This window comes from Bombina bombina, chromosome 2 (assembly GCF_027579735.1).
Source record: "Bombina bombina isolate aBomBom1 chromosome 2, aBomBom1.pri, whole genome shotgun sequence".
NCBI lineage: Eukaryota > Metazoa > Chordata > Amphibia > Anura > Bombinatoridae > Bombina > Bombina bombina.
The window spans coordinates 700,354,427-700,372,385 of record NC_069500.1 but is presented as its reverse complement, the minus strand read 5'-3'; the positions used below and the strand labels follow the sequence as shown (position 1 = coordinate 700,372,385).

The 17,959-nt window shown below is 38.9% G+C and overlaps 1 protein-coding gene across 2 annotated transcripts in view; it reads left to right on the top strand.

The window, feature by feature from the left end:
* Positions 1 to 17,421, top strand: part of KIAA1958 (KIAA1958 ortholog) — a 352,343-nt gene extending 334,922 nt beyond the window's left edge. For both annotated transcript variants that reach the window (XM_053702682.1, XM_053702683.1), the window contains one exon: positions 15,223 to 17,421. In XM_053702682.1, the coding sequence (XP_053558657.1) occupies positions 15,223 to 16,026 (804 nt within the window). In that variant the 3' untranslated portion in view covers positions 16,027 to 17,421. The remainder of the gene's footprint in view (positions 1 to 15,222) is intronic.
* Positions 17,422 to 17,959: the final 538 nt, after the last annotated feature.

The following is a 17,959-nucleotide window of genomic DNA, read 5'->3' as shown; positions in this document are numbered from 1 at the left end:
CCCAGGTATCTGTCCAGATCCCGGGATCCTCAGGCGGAGGCAGTGGATGCATTATCACTTCCTTGGAAGTATCATCCTGCCTATATCTTTCCGCCTCTAGTTCTTCTTCCAAGAGTAATCTCCAAGATTCTGAAGGAATGCTCGTTTGTTCTGCTGGTAGCTCCAGCATGGCCTCACAGGTTTTGGTATGCGGATCTTGTCCGGATGGCCTCTTGCCAACCGTGGACTCTTCCGTTAAGACCAGACCTTCTGTCGCAAGGTCCTTTTTTCCATCAGGATCTCAAATCCTTAAATTTAAAGGTATGGAGATTGAACGCTTGATTCTTAGTCAAAGAGGTTTCTCTGACTCTGTGATTAATACTATGTTACAGGCTCGTAATTCTGTATCTAGAGAGATATATTATAGAGTCTGGAAGACTTATATTTCTTGGTGTCTTTCTCATCATTTTTCCTGGCATTCTTTTAGAATTCCGAGAATTTTACAGTTTCTTCAGGATGGTTTAGATAAAGGTTTGTCCGCAAGTTCCTTGAAAGGTCAAATCTCTGCTCTTTCTGTTCTTTTTCACAGAAAGATTGCTAATCTTCCTGATATTCATTGATTTGTACAAGCCTTGGTTCGTATTAAACCTGTCATTAAGTCAATTTCTCCTCCTTGGAGTTTGAATTTGGTTCTGGGGGCTCTTCAAGCTCCTCCGTTTGAACCTATGCATTCATTGGACATTAAATTACTTTCTTGGAAAGTTTTGTTCCTTTTGGCCATCTTTTCTGCCAGAAGAGTCTCTGAATTGTCTGCTCTTTCTTGTGAGTCTCCTTTTCTGATTTTTCATCAGGATAAGGCAGTGTTGCGAACTTCTTTTGAATTTTTACCTAAGGTTGTGAATTCCAACAACATTAGTAGAGAAATTGTAGTTCCTTCATTATGCCCTAATCCTAAGAATTCTAAGGAGAAATCATTGCATTCTTTGGATGTTGTTAGAGCTTTGAAATATTATGTTGAAGCTACTAAGACTTTCCGAAAGACTTCTAGTCTATTTGTCATCTTTTCCAGTTCTAGAAAAGGCCAGAAAGCTTCTGCCATTTCTTTGGCATCTTGGTTGAAATCTTTAATTCATCATGCCTATGTTGAGTCGGGTAAAACTCTGCCTCAGAGGATTACAGCTCATTCTACTAGGTCAGTTTCTACTTCCTGGGCGTTTAGGAATGAAGCTTCGGTTGATCAAATTTGCAAAGCAGCAACTTGGTCTTCTTTGCATACTTTTTCTAAATTCTACCCTTTTGATGTGTTTTCTTCTTCTGAAGCAGTTTTTGGTAGAAAAGTACATAGCAGCTGTTTCAGTTTGAATCTTCTGCTTATGTTTTCATTTAAACTTTATTTTGGGTGTGGATTATTTTCAGCAGGAATTGGCTGTCTTTATTTTATCCCTCCCTCTCTAGTGACTCTTGCGTGGAAAGATCCACATCTTGGGTAGTCATTATCCCATACGTCACTAGCTCATGGACTCTTGCTAATTACATGAAAGAAAACATAATTTATGTAAGAACTTACCTGATAAATTCATTTCTTTCATATTAGCAAGAGTCCATGAGGCCCACCCTTTTTTGTGGTGGTTATGATTTTTTTGTATAAAGCACAATTATTCCAATTCCTTATTTTTTATGCTTTCGCACTTTTTTCTTATCACCCCACTTCTTGGCTATTCGTTAAACTGATTTGTGGGTGTGGTGAGGGGTGTATTTATAGGCATTTTGAGGTTTGGGAAACTTTGCCCCTCCTGGTAGGAATGTATATCCCATACGTCACTAGCTCATGGACTCTTGCTAATATGAAAGAAATGAATTTATCAGGTAAGTTCTTACATAAATTATGTTTTGTTTTTTTTCGTGAGCTAACGGTTTGAACTTGTGTGAGTGCCGTATGGCTAGAGCACTGATTGGAGAACATTTTAAACCGTTGGCACACAAAAAAATTACTAGAGCTGCAACAAGTAATCGATATAATCGATAATAATCGATTATGAAAATAGCTGTCAACGAATCTCATTATCGATTAGTTGGTTTGCACACAGCACCAGCTGCTTCACTCCGATGAACTCCTGCACGTGGTATTGTGTTTTATGGTTATGTCCTTAGCCTAAAGGACGTCTTTAGATGTTTACTTTTGTTTCTTTCTAAGTTTACCCCAAACCTTATAGCTGGTTATTTACCATTGCATAAAGATTTTAAGACATTTTTATGTTAGAATAAAGTCCAAGCTTACTTTATTGAGAGGCCCCTTGCCAAAGAGGAAAACACTTTGCATTGGTGGAGCTAACAAAGATAAATATCCCACCTTTGCAAAACCCTACTTATGCATCTCAGGCACCTCAACACCATCTGAGCAACTCTTCTCTGCTGCAGGCAAAATAGCTTGCAAATATAGAGCCAGTCTCAACCAGGAGCATGTTTACATTTTTGCTTTTCAATGCAAAGTTTCTAAAAGAGTGAATAACAGAATGTTATAAACAGTGATAGTCTAACTCTAGTTCTACCTCTTTTCAAAACGTTTGTGGTTTTGCTTAATTATAAAAATGTGTTCTGCTGCTTAAAATTTGGAAAAACAGTTGTGTTAATGTAAAGCTATAGGGGGGTAGTTATCAAGCCGTCAACCTCAAATACGCTGGAATTCCGCAGCGTATTTGAGGCGAGGCTGATTCGCCTTAGTTATCAAGCCCTAGACACCGGCAAAAGTAGAATTTTGTGACGTAAGCTTCGATCCGCCGGACTCAGTCCGACACAGATCGATTCTTACGTCACTCCAGATGTTCTGCACACAAGTGCGGCACAATCTGACTACTTTTGCTAGTTATCAAAAAACTAGCAGGTATGCTCGGCACTTTTCCGGCTCAGCGTACCTGGTTTTCAATCCGCCGCCCTGGAGGCGGCGGATCCCATAGGAATCAATGGAAGTCTGACCATAGCGAAAGTTCATGTTCGCTGCTGCCAGACATCCCATTGATTCCTATGGGAGCCGTCTGCACCTAACACCCTAACATGTACCCCGAGTCTAAACACCCCTAATCTGCCCCCTCTACACCGCCGCAACTAAATAAATTTATTACCTCCTAAACCGCCGCTCCCGGAGCCCGCCGCAACTATATTAAACATATTAACCCCCTATACCGGCGCCCCCGGAGCCCCCCGCAACTAAATAAAGTTAGTAACCCCTAAACCGCCGCTCCTAGACCCCGCCGCAACTCTTATAAATGTATTAACCCCTAAACCGCCGCTCCCGGACCCCGCCGCCACCTACATTATACCTAGTAACCCCTATACCGCCGCCACCTATAATTAAGTTATTAACCCCTATCCTGCAGATCCCGTACCTCGCTGCACCTAAATAAATAGTTCAACCAATCAGATTTTTCTACCTTAATATCGATTGGCTGATAGAATCCTATCAGCCAATCGGAATTCGAGTGACGCCATCTTGGATGACGTCACTTAAAGGTACCGTCATTCGTCGTTAGTCGTCGGGAAGAAGAGGATGGATCCGCGTAGGCTCCTTTGAAGATGGCTCCGCTCTGCTCCGGATGGATGAAGATTGAAGACGCCTCCTGGATGAAGACTTCTATCGGATGGAAGATTTCTTCAGTGCCGCCTGGATGATGACTTCATCGGATGGAAGATTTCTTCAGCGCCCCTTGGATGATGACTTCTGCCGCTCCGGATCTCTTCTTCGGTTCCATCGGTGGTCGGCTGGCTGAACACGACTCAAGGTAGGATGATCTTCAGGGGGGTAGTGCTAGGTTTATTTAAGGGGGGTTTGGGTTAGATTAGGGGTATGTGGGTGGTGGGTTTTAATGTTGGGGGGGGGTTGTATTTTTCTTTTACAGGCAAAAAAGCTGTTTTATTTGGGGCATGCCCCGCAAAAGGCCCTTTTAAGGGCTGGTAAGGCAAAAGAGCTGTTTACTTTTTAATGTAGAATAGGGTAGGGAATTTTTTTTTGGGGGGGGGGCTTTGTTATTTTATTAGGGGGCCTAGATTAGGTGTAAGTATCTTAAAATTGTTGTAATATTTGTTAAATGTTTGTAACTTATTTTTTTTTATTTTGTGTAACTTAGCTTTTTTTATTTTTTTTACTTTAGTTAGTTTATTTAATTGTATTTAATTGTAGTTATTTGTAGGTAATATAGTAAATTAATGTAATGATAGTGTAGTGTTAGGTTTAATTGTAACTTAGGTTAGGATTTATTTTACAGGTAATTTTGTATTTCTTTTAGCTAGGTAGTTATTAAATAGTTAATAACTATTTAATAACTATTCTAACTAGCTAAAATAAATACAAAGTTACATGTAAAATAAATATAAATCCTAAAATAGCTACAATGTAATTAATAATTACATTGTAGCTATCTTAGGGTTTATTTTACAGGTAAGTATTTAGTTTTAAATAGGAATAATTTATTTAAGTATAGTGTAGTGTTAGGTGTAATTGTAACTTAGGTTAGGATTTATTTTACAGGTAAATTTCTCTTTATTTTAGCTAGGTAGCTATTAAATAGTTAATAGCTATTTAATAGCTATTGTACCTAGTTAAATAAATTGAAAGTTGCCTGTAAAATAAAAATAAATCCTAAGATAGCTACAATATAATTATTATTTATATTGTAGCTATATTAGGGTTTATTTTAAAGGTAAGTATTTAGTTTTAAATAGGATTCATTTAGTTAATAAGAGTTAAATTTATTTAGATGTATTTAATTAATATTTAAGTTAGGGTTACTGTTAGACTTAGGTTTAGGGGTTAATAATTTTATTACAGTGGCGGCGGTATAGGGGGGGCAGGATAGGGGTTAATAATTTTATTACAGTGGCGGCGGTGTAGGGGGGGGCAGGATAGGGGTTAATAAATTTATTATAGGTGGCGACGGTGTAGGGGGGGCAGATTAGGGGTTAATAAGTTTAAGATAGGTTGCGGCGGGGTCCGGGAGCGGCGGTTTAGGGGTAAAACTATTTAGTTGCGGCGAGGTCCGGGATCCGCAGGATAGGGGTTAATAACTTTATTATAGGTGGCAACGGTGTAGGGGGGGCAGGATAGGGGTTAATAAGTTTAATATAGGTTGCGGCGGTGTCCGGGAGCGGCGGTTTAGGGGTTAATACATTTATAAGAGTTGCAGCGGTGTCTAGGAGCGGCGGTTTAGGGGTTAGTAACTTTATTTAGTTGCGGGGGGCTCCGGGGGCGCCGGTATAGGGGGTAGAACAGTGTAGTTAGTGTGAGTGCTTAGTGACAGGGGTATCAATAAAGCTGTAAAAAAGCCGAAGAGCAGCGAGATCGGATGAGTGATAACTATAACAATCCGCTGTTCATCGCCCCGTACTTGGTGCCCGGCTTTTTGACAGCTTTTTTGATAACTTAGGCGAACGTATTCAGGTCCGCGGCGGCGATGTGAGGCGAGCTTAGGCGGGCGTATTGGACCGGCGAAGGCAGGTAAAGTAGACGCCTTGATAACTACCCCTCTTAGTCTGAAGTTGTATATTTATTACTCTCAGTATGTGGATTTTATTTTAAATTCATGGAAAAAATTATTATTATTTTTTATTCGATTAATCGAAAAGAATAATCGGCTGATTACAGCCGGTGCAGGCGGTATTTGCATTTCAGTGCTCCATTAAAACGTAAGTTAAAGCATATCTTCATTACAACTGATGAATTAAACTCCATCTAAAATATCGCTAACATTCCAGATCTGCTTATACAAAGGGGAAAGTTTACCATCACTTTAAATTATTATTAGTTCCTTACTGTCATGGTTATCAGTTTATTGTGTAAAAAGGAATGAATGACATGGCCACTGCTTGCATTTTACCTAAGAGAGATCAGATTCAGCTGTTCTGCTAGATTTATTCCCAGTGAATAAAGTTGTTAAAACTCTCCTGTGTTTCATGCTGGTTCCTGACTTGGGGCTCGTTTCCATTGAGGTAATAAAACTGGGTGGTAACATAAAAACTGCCCATAGACTTTAACCCTTTCAGAGCTAACGACGGCTCTGAGCCGTCGCAGAGTTTCCCACTCAGAGCCATCGCTAGCACTCTCCCACCTTGAGGGAGACCTGGGGACTCCCACCCGCTCCTACCCCGGCGATCAGGCCTGTGTAGTGACCGGCATCTCCTGGGCTTCACGTCTTGCGTGATGATGTCACTGCGCAACTTTATTATAAAATGACAAGTATAGGCAAAGGGGACATGCTGCTTTGAAGCCTGTATCTCAGGCATCTAAGCAGCTACAGGCCCCCAAGACCCACCGTTGAAAAGGTAATCGCCTAATAAAAAAAAAAAACTTAAATCAGCTTAGCACCCAGGTGGGAAAGTGCTTAGCACTCAAAGGATTAATGGAGATAAATATTTTTAACACCAGTTTCTTTCATGTAATTGGCAAGAGTCCATGAGCTAGTGACGTATGGGATATACAATCCTACCAGAAGGGGCAAAGTTTCCCAAACCTCAAAATGCCTATAAATACACCCCTCACCACACCCACAATTCAGTTTTATAAACTTTGCCTCCTATGGAGGTGGTGAAGTAAGTTTGTGCTAAGATTTCTACGTTATGCGCTTCTGAGCTTTTTGAAGCCCGATTCCTCTCAGAGTACAGCGAATGTCAGAGGGATGTGAAGGGAGTATCACCTATTGAAATGCAATGGTCTTCCTAACGGGGATCTATTTCATAGGTTCTCTGTTATCGGTCGTAGAGATTCATCTCCTACCTCCATTTTCAGATCGACGATATACTCTCATATACCATTACCTCTACTGATAACTGTTTCAGTACTGGTTTGGCTATCTGCTTTGTGTGGATGGGTGTCTTTTTGGTAAGTATGTTTTTTATTACTTAAGACACTCCAGCTATGGTTTGGCACTTTATGCATTTATATAAAGTTCTAAATATATGTATTGTACTTATATTTGCCATGAGTCAGGTTCATGTATTTCCTTGTGCAGACTGTCCGTTTCATATTTGGGGAAAATAAACATTTTAAGAAATATTTTTCTTACCTGGGGTTTAGTCTTTTTTTTTTTCAAAATTGACTACATTTTTCTTGCAGATTGCGGGCAGTATTAGGCCCGCGGGTGCGCCAAATGCTAGACTTTATTGCGTCATTCTTAGCGCGAGAATTTTTTGGCTCGAAAGTACGTCCGTTGATGCAAGTTCGTCATTTCCGGCGTCGTAGTTGACGCCGAGTCTTTACACAGGGTTGTGTCGTTAGTGACGCGAATGTGTCATTTCCGGATGTTGTTGGCGCCAAAAAAAAATTTCATTCATTTTAAACCCCATTGCTTTTTTGCCTCTTACCTTTCTCTATGTCAGGGGGCTATGCTATTTGCATTTTTTCCCATTCCTGAAACTGTCATATAAGGAAATTGATAATTTTGCTTTATATGTTGTTTTTTCTTTTACATTTTGCAAGATGTCTCAATCTGATCCTGTATCTGTTGGAACTTTGCTGCCTGACATCGGTTCTACCAAAGCTAAGTGCATTTGTTGTAAGATTGTGGAAATTATATCTCCAAATGTCATTTGTAATAGTTGTCATGATAAACTTTTACATGCAGATAATGTGTCCATCAGTAATAGTACATTGCCGGTTGCAGTTCCTTCAACTTCTAATGTACATGATATACCTATGAATTTTAAAGAATTTGTTACTGATTCTATTCAGAAGGCTTTGTCTGCATTTCCGCCTTCTAATAAACGTAAAAGGTCTTTTAAAACTTCTCATAAAGTTGATGAAATTTCAATTGACCGACAACATAATGATTTATCCTCCTCTCATGATGATCTATCTGATTCAGAAGATCCTTCCTCAGATATTGACACTGACAAATCTACTTATTTATTTAAAATGGAGTATATTCGTTCTTTGTTAAAAGAAGTGTTAATTACTTTGGATATTGAGGAAGCCAGTCCTCTTGACTAGTAAACATTTAAACGCTGTTTTTAAACCTCCTGTGTTACTCCAGAGGTTTTTCCTATTCCTGATGCTATTTCTGATATGATTTCTAAGGAATGCAATAAGCCTGGTACTTCTTTTATTCTTTCTTCATGGTTTAAAAAATTGTATCCTTTGTCAGCAATTTCAATAGAGTTTTGGGAAAAGATCCCCAAAGTTGATGGGGCTATTTCTACTCTTGCTAAACGTACCACTATTCCTTAGTACTTCTTTTAAAAATCCTTTCGATAGTAGGAAACTTGAATCTTATCTAAGGAAAGCCTATTTATATTCAGGTCATCTTCTCAGGCCTGCAATTTCTTTGGCTGATGTTGTGGCTGCTTCAACTTTTTGGTTGGAGAATTTAGCAAAACAAGAATTGGATTCTGACATATCTAGCATTGTTCGCTTGCTGCAACATGCTAATAATTTTATTTGTGATGCCATTTTTGATATTATCAAAATTGATGTTAGATCCATGTCTTTAGCTATTTTAGCTAGAAGAGCTCTGAGAATTGCACGGAGTACTAAAATATTGATTGGTAACCTCGCCTCTTGAGATTTCCAAACCCCTTGTGCTGTCAGAGATCCCCAAACAGCTCCCCAACCTGAAAGACTTGCATCTGTAGTGATCACAGTCCAGGTTGGCCGAACAAAAGAAGCCCCTTGAACTAAACGCTGGTGATTTAACCACCACGTCAGTGTTGAACATTGGGATTTAAGGATATTAATTGTGATATCTTTGTATAATCCCTGCACCATTGATTCAGCATACAAAGCTGGAGAGGTCTCATGTGAAAACGAGCAAAAGGAATCGCGTTCGATGCTGCAGTCATGAGGCCTAAAACTTCCATGCACATAGCCACTGAAGGGAATGACTGAGACTGAAGGTGCCGACAGGCTGCAACCAATTTCAAACGTCTCTTGTCTGTTAGAGACAGAGTCATGGACACTGAATCTGTCTGGAAACCTAAAAAGGTGACCCTTGTCTGAGGAATCAAGAAACTTTTTGGTAAATTGATCCTCCAACCATGTTTTCGAAGAAACAACACTAGTTGATTCGTGTGAGATTCTGCAGAACGTAAAGACTGGTTTCTTGAATGGCTTGGATTTATTCCAATTTGAGGAAGGCTTCCAATTGGAAACAGATTCCTTGGGGAAAGGATTAGATTTTTGTTCCTTATTTTGACGAAAGGAACGAAAAAGGTTAGAAGCCTTAGATTTACCCCTAGGTTTTTTATCCTGAGGCAAAAAATCTCCCTTTTCCCCCAATAACAGTTGAAATAATAGAATCCAACTGAGAACCAAATAAATTATTACTTTGGAAATAAAGAGATAGTAATCTAGACTTAGATGTCATATCAGCATTCCCTTCCCCTCCACCCCCAGTCATTCTCTTTGCCTGTGTTATACTAGGAAGAGGTAAAGTGATGACTACTGTTGACTTGAAGGATGCATACCTTCATATCCCTATCCACAAGGATCATAATCAGTTTCTAAGGTTTGCCTTCCTGGACAAACATTTTCAGTTTGTGGCTCTTCCTTTTGGGTTGGCCATGGCACCCAGAATCTTCACAAAGGTTCTAGGGTCTCTTTTAGCGGTTCTCAGACCGTGGGGCATAGCAGTTGCGCTTTAGCTGGACGATATTCTGATTCAGGCGTCGACTTATCGATTTGACAAAATCTCACACGGACATAGTATTGTCTTTCCTGAGATCTCACGGTTGGAAAGTGAACATAGAAAAGAGTTCATTAGTTCCACAAACAAGGGTTCCCTTCTTGGGGACTCTTATAGACTCGGTAGACATGAAAATATTTCTGGCAGAGGTCAGAAAGACAAAGATTCTGAATACTTGCCGGGTACTTCAGTCCATTCATCGGCCATCAGTGGTTCAGTGCATGGAAGTCATTGGATTAATGGTAGCGGCAATGGATATAATTCCGTTTGCCCGTTTTCATCTCAGACCTCTGCAGCTGTGCATGCTCGGTCAGTGGAATGGGGATTATGCAAATTTATCTCCTCAGATAAATCTGGATCAAGAGACCAGAGACTCTCTTCTTTGGTGGTTGTCGCTGGATCATCAGTCCCAGGGGACATTTTTTCGCAGACCCTCGTGGGTGATAGTGACAATGGACGCCAGTCTTCTGGGCTGGGGTGCAGTCTGGAATTCCCTGAAGGCTCAGGGTGTTTGGACTCAGGTGGAATCTCTACTTCCAATCAATATTCTGGAACTGAGAGCAATATTCAATGCGCTTCAGGCGTGGCCTCAGTTTCGGCCAAATTCATCAGATTCCAGTCGGACAATATAACGACTGTGGCGTATATCAATCATCAGGGGGGAACAAGGAGTTCTTTAGCGATGATAGAAGTATCCAAGATAATCCAATGGGCGGAGGCCCACTCTTGCTTTCTGTCGGCAATATACATCCCAGGAGTAGAGAACTGGGAAGCGGATTTTCTAAGTCGTCAGACTTTCCATCCGGGGGAGTGGGAACTCCATCCGGAGGGGTTTGCCTCTTTGATTCTCCAGTGGGGCAGACCGGAATTAGATCTGATGGCATCTCATCAGAATGCCAAACTTGCACGTTACAGATCCAGGTCAAGGGATCCACAGGCCGAACTGATAGATGCCCTGGCAGTGCCTTGGTCGTTCAGCCTAGCTTATGTGTTTCCACCGTTTCCTCTCCTTCCACGTGTGATTGCTCGAATCAAACAGGAGAGAGCTTCAGTAATCCTGATAGCGCCTGCGTGGCCACGCAGGACTTGGTATGCGGATCTAGTGGGCATGTCCTCTCTGCCACCATGGAAACTTCCTTTGAGACAGGACCTTCTCATTCAAGGACCTTTTCAACATTCAAATCTAATTTCTCTGCAGCTGATTGCTTGGAGATTGAACTCTTGATTCTATCTAAGCGAGGTTTCTCTGATTCGGTCTTTGATACAGGCCCGAAAGCCTGTCACTATAAAAATCTATCATATGATATGGCGTAAATATCTTTATTGGTGTAAATCCAAGGGTTACTCATGGAGTAAAACTAGGATTCCCAGGATTCTGTGTTTTCTCCAAGAAGGATTGGAGAAAAGGTTATCAGCAAGTTCCTTAAAGGGACATATTTCTGCTTTGTCAATTTTGCTTCACAAATGTTTGGCAAATGTGCCGGATATTCAGTCTTTTTGTCAGGCTTTAACTAGAATTAAGCCTGTATTTAGACCAATTACTCCTCTCTGGAGTTTGAATTTAGTTCTTAAAGTTCTTCAAGGGGTTCCGTTTGAACCCATGCATTCCATAGATATTAAATTGTTATCTTGGAAAGTTCTGTTTTTGGTTGCTATTTCATCTGCTCGAAGAGTTTCTGAGCTTTCAGCATTACAATGTTATTCGCCTTATCTTATTTTTTATTCAGATAAGGTGGTTTTACGTACCAAACCTGGATTTCTTCCTAAGGTTGTTTCAAATAAGAACATTAATCAGGAAATTGTTGTTCCTTCCTTGTGTCCTAATCCTTCTTCTAAGAAGGAGCGTCTGTTACATAATTTGGACATGGTCCGTGCCTTGAAGTTTTACTTACAGGCAACCAAGGATTTCCGTCAATCATCTTCATTATTCATTGTTTATTCTGGAAAACGTAGGGGTCAGAAAGCTACGGCTACCTCTCTTTCTTTTTGGCTGAGGAGTATCATCCACCTGGTATATGAGACTCCTGGACAGCAGCCTCCTGAAAGAATTACGGCTCATTCTACTAGGGCTGTGGCTTCCACATGGGCTTTTAAAAACGATGCTTCTGTTGAGCAGATTTGCAAGGCTGTGACTTGGTCGTCCCTTCATACTTTTTCCAAATGTTATAAATTTGATACTTTTGCTTCTTCTGAGGCGGTTTTTGGGAGAGAGGTTCTTCAAGCAGTGGTGCCTTCCGTTTAGGTTCCTGTCTTGTCCCTCCCTTTCATCCGTGTCCTATTGCTTTCGTATTGGTATCCCACAAGTAAGGATGAAACCCGTGGACTCGTCATATCTTTGTAAAAGAAAAGTAAATTTATGCTTACCTGATAAATTAATTTCTTTTACGGTATGACGAGTCCACGGCCCACCCTGTTCTTTTAAGACAGATTTATTTTATTTTTTGTAAACTTCAGTCACCTCTGCACCTTTTAGCCTTTCCTTTTCTCTTCCTAAACCTTCGGTCGAATGACTGGGGGTGGAGGGGAAGGGGAGGGGCTATATATACAGCTCTGCTGTGGTGCTCTTTGCCACTTCCTGTGAGCAGGAGGTTAATATCCCACAAGTAAGGATGAAATCCGTGGACTCGTCATATCGTAAAAGAAATTAATTTATCAGGTAAGCATAAATTTACTTTTTTTTTTTTAAATTGGGTGGTCCTGTGCTGAGAGAATTTAAAATTAAAACGATTTATACCTGTAGACAGTAAAGTCAGTATTAAACTTTCATGATTCAATTCAGTAAATTAAATTTACTTTGTGCTCTTGATGTCCTTTTTGAAGACTAAATCTTGGTAGGCTGATAATAGCTTAGGAACGTGCACCTATCTATAGCATTCTATGGCAGCAGTGGTGTAACTACTGTATGTATAACATTTTAATAAATCCTAGGTAAACTGATAGAAGCTTAGGAGCGTGCACGTGTCTGGCATTCTATGGCAGCAGTGTTTGTAACTATGTATAGCATTGCTCTAAACTAGTGTTTTTCAACCAGTGTGCCGTGGCACACTATTGTGCCGTGAGAGATCTTCAGGTGTGCCACGGCAGACTGACAACAGTGTGACATATTTTTTAAACTTTGCTTGTTTTTTACTCCCAGTGCAGGGGTAGTTTGTAGGAGGCATGGCGTAACAGCACAATACATACAGTATGTGTGTTTATGTGTGTATATATATATATATATGCTGTATTAGGCTACAATGTGTGATTTTTTAAAATTTTTGGGATGGTGGTGTGCCACAGGATTTTTTAATGTAAAAAAGTGTGCCACGGCAAAAAAAAGGTTAAAAATCACTGCTCTAAACCCTAGGTAAACTGATAGAAGCCTAGGAGCATGCATGTGTCTTAAACATTCTATGGCAGCATTGCTTGTTACTATGTATAACATTGCTAAAAATATTGTTGCAAACACTGCTGCCTGATGGCTGAAGACAAGTACACACTCCTAAGCTCACTTTGGATTACCCTTCAACAAAGGATAATAAGAGAACTAAGCAATATTTGATAATAGAAGTAAATTGGAAAGTTGCTTTAAAATGTAATGCTCTGTCCAATCCATTTGTTTCATTTTGACTTTACTGTTCATAAGTTGCACACAGCCAAAACATTTTTCCTTCCAAAAATATTTTTAACAGGTTTAAATAGTTTTCCTTCATATGTATAATATACATTGTTATATTACTAATATACTCACATATAAAATAAAACTTGTGATCTGTACAGAACTTTGTAGGTCAAAGGAAAATATTTAATGATATTTGATACCAAGTAACAAAAGGCATAAACAGCATATAGCATTTTAGTGTTAAATAAATAACAATAAGCAAGCAGAAGGCAGATGTTTAGAACCATATTTAACTTATTTGGTTTGTTTTATAGAGAGATAAATAAGGGGCTATTATCTCTGTAGGTTTAGCGGTATTGTACACAAGTAGATAAGCAACAGCTCTGGTATCTCTGATTTCAGCAGAGATTATATTTGTAGTGTATAAATGATAAACTTCTTGAATTACTTGCTCCAGGGAAAGTGCAGATGGTTTCTAGTATTTTGCTCTCAGACATCTAGTTGCTAGGCAGATCACACATCTAGTTGCTAGGCAAATCACACCGATTAGTTTATTAATCAGAGTGGGACTGGGACAACAATCTATTGAGGAACTAACAATGGTCTTGTGGGAAGGGCAGTCATACCACACACAGATACAATCCTATATGACTGCTGCCTTCATTTAGAATCTATCAGACATAATACTTAAAAGGGACATGAAACCCAACTTTATTCTTTCATGATTCAGATAGAGCAAACAATTTTATAGAACTTTCCAATTTACTTCTTATTTGCTTCATTCTTTTGGTATCCTTTGTTGTGCACTATTTGGAGTTAGCTGAGCACATTGGATGAGCAAACAACAAGAGGCATATGCGTGCAGCAGCTAGCTCCCAGTAGGGAATTTCTTCTTCTGATCCTATCGAGGTATGCTATTCAACAAAGGATATCAAAAGAACAAGGCACATTAGATAGCAGAAGTAAATTAGAAAGTTGTTTAAATTTGCATGCTTTTTCTGAATCATGAAAGTTTAATTTTTACTTTATTGTCCCTTTCATGATTCCTGTATAGCTTGTAACTTGAAACAATTTTCCAATTGACTTCTATTATCAAATTTATGTTATTCTCTTAGTATCCTTTGTTGAAGGAGAAACAACACACTTCTGGTAGCTAGCTCTGCACATCAGGTGAGCCAATGGCAAGAGGTATATGTGCAGCCATCAACCGACAGCTAGCTCCCAGTAATGCATTGTTGCTCCTGAGCCTACCTAGGTATACTTTTCAACAAAGGATACTAAGGGAACAAAGCAAATTAGATAATAGAAGTAAAATGGAAAGTTGTTTAAAACCTTTTGCAGAGGTTAAAGGGACAGTAAAGTCAGCTCTGTAAATAATATTCTGTCTTTTCTAAATGTTGGAATTAAACACATAATGCATTAGCAATAGTCATGAAAACCCTTAGTGTATCAAACAAAAAATATGACATCTTCCTATTTAAAGCTTTCATTGCATGTTGTCTATTTTACCCCCACTTCTTCCATTGTTTAGGTACCATATACCCATATATGTGCATTTACATTAAGGATCAAGGCCTTGACACTAGGCTAGCCAGCTGATCACTGATGCATCTATAAAGTTCTAGAGGCTTTTTTGGGGGGGGGTTCCAAATAGGAGAAAAGATGTGAGGTATTTGCCATTGTTGTGGTAATCACATGACTGCTGGACACACACAAGACTACTCCTTTGGATTTCCTCACATTATTTCTTTTTTTTGTAGGGAAAGCTATGTCCCTTTAGATGATAACTGAGTGATCTAAGCCTTGTAAAGTTTACATGTTTTGTTGCAGCACAATTTAATGCATGTTAAACTAATTTTAATACTATTAAAATAAAGTTTTAATTAATATTTTATTAAGTCCTGTTTTTATTTGTACAATGTTGATAATATCTGAAAACTTCTTTTTGAGCTTGATGTTGTTTGTATTTTTATTAAGGTTCCTGCAGTGAAGTTGAATGAACTTCTAGAGGACTTTTATGTGACAGTGAAAAAAACTGATGGCTCCGACTTTTTGGCAACCTCTCTACATGCCATACGAAGAGGCTTAGACCGTATCCTGAAGAATGCTGGAGCTGGCTTCTCTATCACAAGTAGTGTCTTCAACTCCTCCTCTCAGAAGCTCAAAGAAAAGCTGAGAGTACTTAATAAAGCTGGCATGTCTGGCTCTCGTTCACGTCACATAGTCTACTTCTCCCTAGCAGATGAGGAGGAAATGTGGCGGACTGGTTGCCTAGGTGATGATGGTCCATCGCCATTGTTGTCCTCTGTGGTGAAATACAACAGTCAGTTTCTAAACATGAGGACTTTACAGGAACATGCAGACCTAATGTATGGTGATATTGAGTTGCTCAAAGATTCAAACAATCGTCCTTTCTTTGCTAGAACAGACTGTGTGAAGCGAGACAAGCAAGCTAACCCTAACAAGATATGCTATGGGAGGATTTACCATGAACATTCAAAGGGACACAGACGGTGTCCTTACTGTCTTCTGTATAAGTTCATGTATACTTATCGCCCACCTACCCAGATGGAAGTTAATTCACCCTTTTACCTGACTGCTCGGAAAGAGATTAATGGGATGGAAAAAATCTGGTATGAGGAGCAGAGAATGGGTCTTCGTTCTTTGCGTGGTGTTGTCCCCAAACTGGCAAGACGTATTAAGCTTGATCAATGTGACAATTATACCTTTGTGTCATTTACTCAGACTTTCAGAAAACTTGCCCCTATTAACAACTATTAACAGCTTTAACAATAAAGAATTACTTGCACAACAGTGACCAACAAACTACCATTAAGACTGTCTGTACTATCAACCAATGGCATATTTTATTACATTAGTATTGCTAATTTTTGAATATCCAAAGCATGTTAAGACAAACAACATAATAGTGCCTTTCAGCACCTGTTTTTAAAGAAATTCTGTAAGAAAAACACATGGATATTGCATTGAACATGACTCTTTTGGAATCCCAGTTTCAAAAGGAAAAATAATAATTTTGTTATTATAGTGTTTCACCTTCAGCTACCACAGTAAGCACAGGAAGCCTTCTCACCAGCATACTAGAACTGAAAGGCAACCGCTTCTGAACAATAAACAAATAAATGATTGTGTTTTCTGTAATGGCAAGGTGTGTTTGAAACAGATACAGAAGAAACTGCTGTTACCAGTTTACTCAACACATGAAATTCTATTCAAGTTTTTAACACTGTCGAGAAATTTAATAAGGATTCTCAGGCCTATATAGAGGCAACTACTACCGAAAAACCTCACAAAGTTACTATAACATTTACAGAAATAGCTGAGCCAAGTACCATATCCCCAGATATGTCATCTACCATTAAACAGTTTTACACTTTTACATTTTTTGGGAAATGATGTCCAGTGTAAATTGTAGTTAGATAAGTAAACACCTCGTTAACTCTTACCACTCCTAACTTTTTTATACTTGAATATTAATCATTATATACAGAAGAGATAACGTGATATCCTTTACTTTGGTATAGTTAAGTAATGTTTATGTAAAATTAGTAGCTCTCAATGCAAAAGGTTTTTTTTTTAGAATGTGATCTGCTTGACACTTTTATGTGACAACTGACCAGTAGATTTAAAAAGTGGGGTTCACTGTTAATATCTTTCAAATGGAAGCACTGGATTTTCAAATAATAATAATAATAATTATTATTATTAACTAGGAATACAGGCTAATTTTATCATTAACGGAAGAGTTTCTCAAAATCCAAATGTGATTTACACGTTCTATTAAATGAAAGCTTCTCTTTATCTACATGGTTACCTTGTGGTAGGATTGTAGAGTGACATTTGTAGGAGATCTTTTTGGAGGAGGAAAACAAATCCTTAAGTCTTCTAACAGTAGACATATAGCTTTATCTTTCAGTGGAACATCTATGTGTGTGTGGGCCTCTTATAGACTAATCAAAGATCACAGCAGAAGTGCCTCAGTTTTGTGTTATTACCATGATGTTAATAATATTAATGTGTGAATCATTGTTTGTAACTTGTCTTATGTCTGAACAAGGGTGTTTTGTCTCCATGTGTTGTACACTGGATCTGCACGCATTGCTAAAAGTAAAGAGCAATGTTCTTAAGATAAATAAAAAGGATATTTGTGTCCTCCTTCTGTCATATCTTTTTATGATAATCACGGATGTCCAACCTCTCTCAAAATTACATAACTGGGGCGAGATGAACACATTGGAGCATTTCACTAGGTTTGTGCGGCAGTCAGTTATGCAAAGTCATATTAAAGTAACCATTTAAGTTATCACTCATGTACAGAAGTTAGGGGGGGGGGTGTTCAGGATTTGTCATTGCTTAAATGGATATGAACCCCAAAAAAATTCTTTCATGGTTCAGATAGAGCATGCCATTTTAAACAACTTTCTCATTTATTTCTATTATCATTTTTTCTTTATTTACTTTGTATCTTTTGTTGAAAAGCTGAGACATAAGCTTAGGAGCCGGCCCATTTCTGGAGCACAATAAAGCAACAGTTTTGCAAGAATGTTATTCATTTTCAAGAGCACTGAATGGCAGCACTATTTCCTACCATGTAGTGTTCCAGACACCTACCTAGGTATCTATTTAACAAAGAATATCATGGGAATTAATCAAATTTGATAATAGAAGTAAATTGGAAACTTTTTTTAAATGG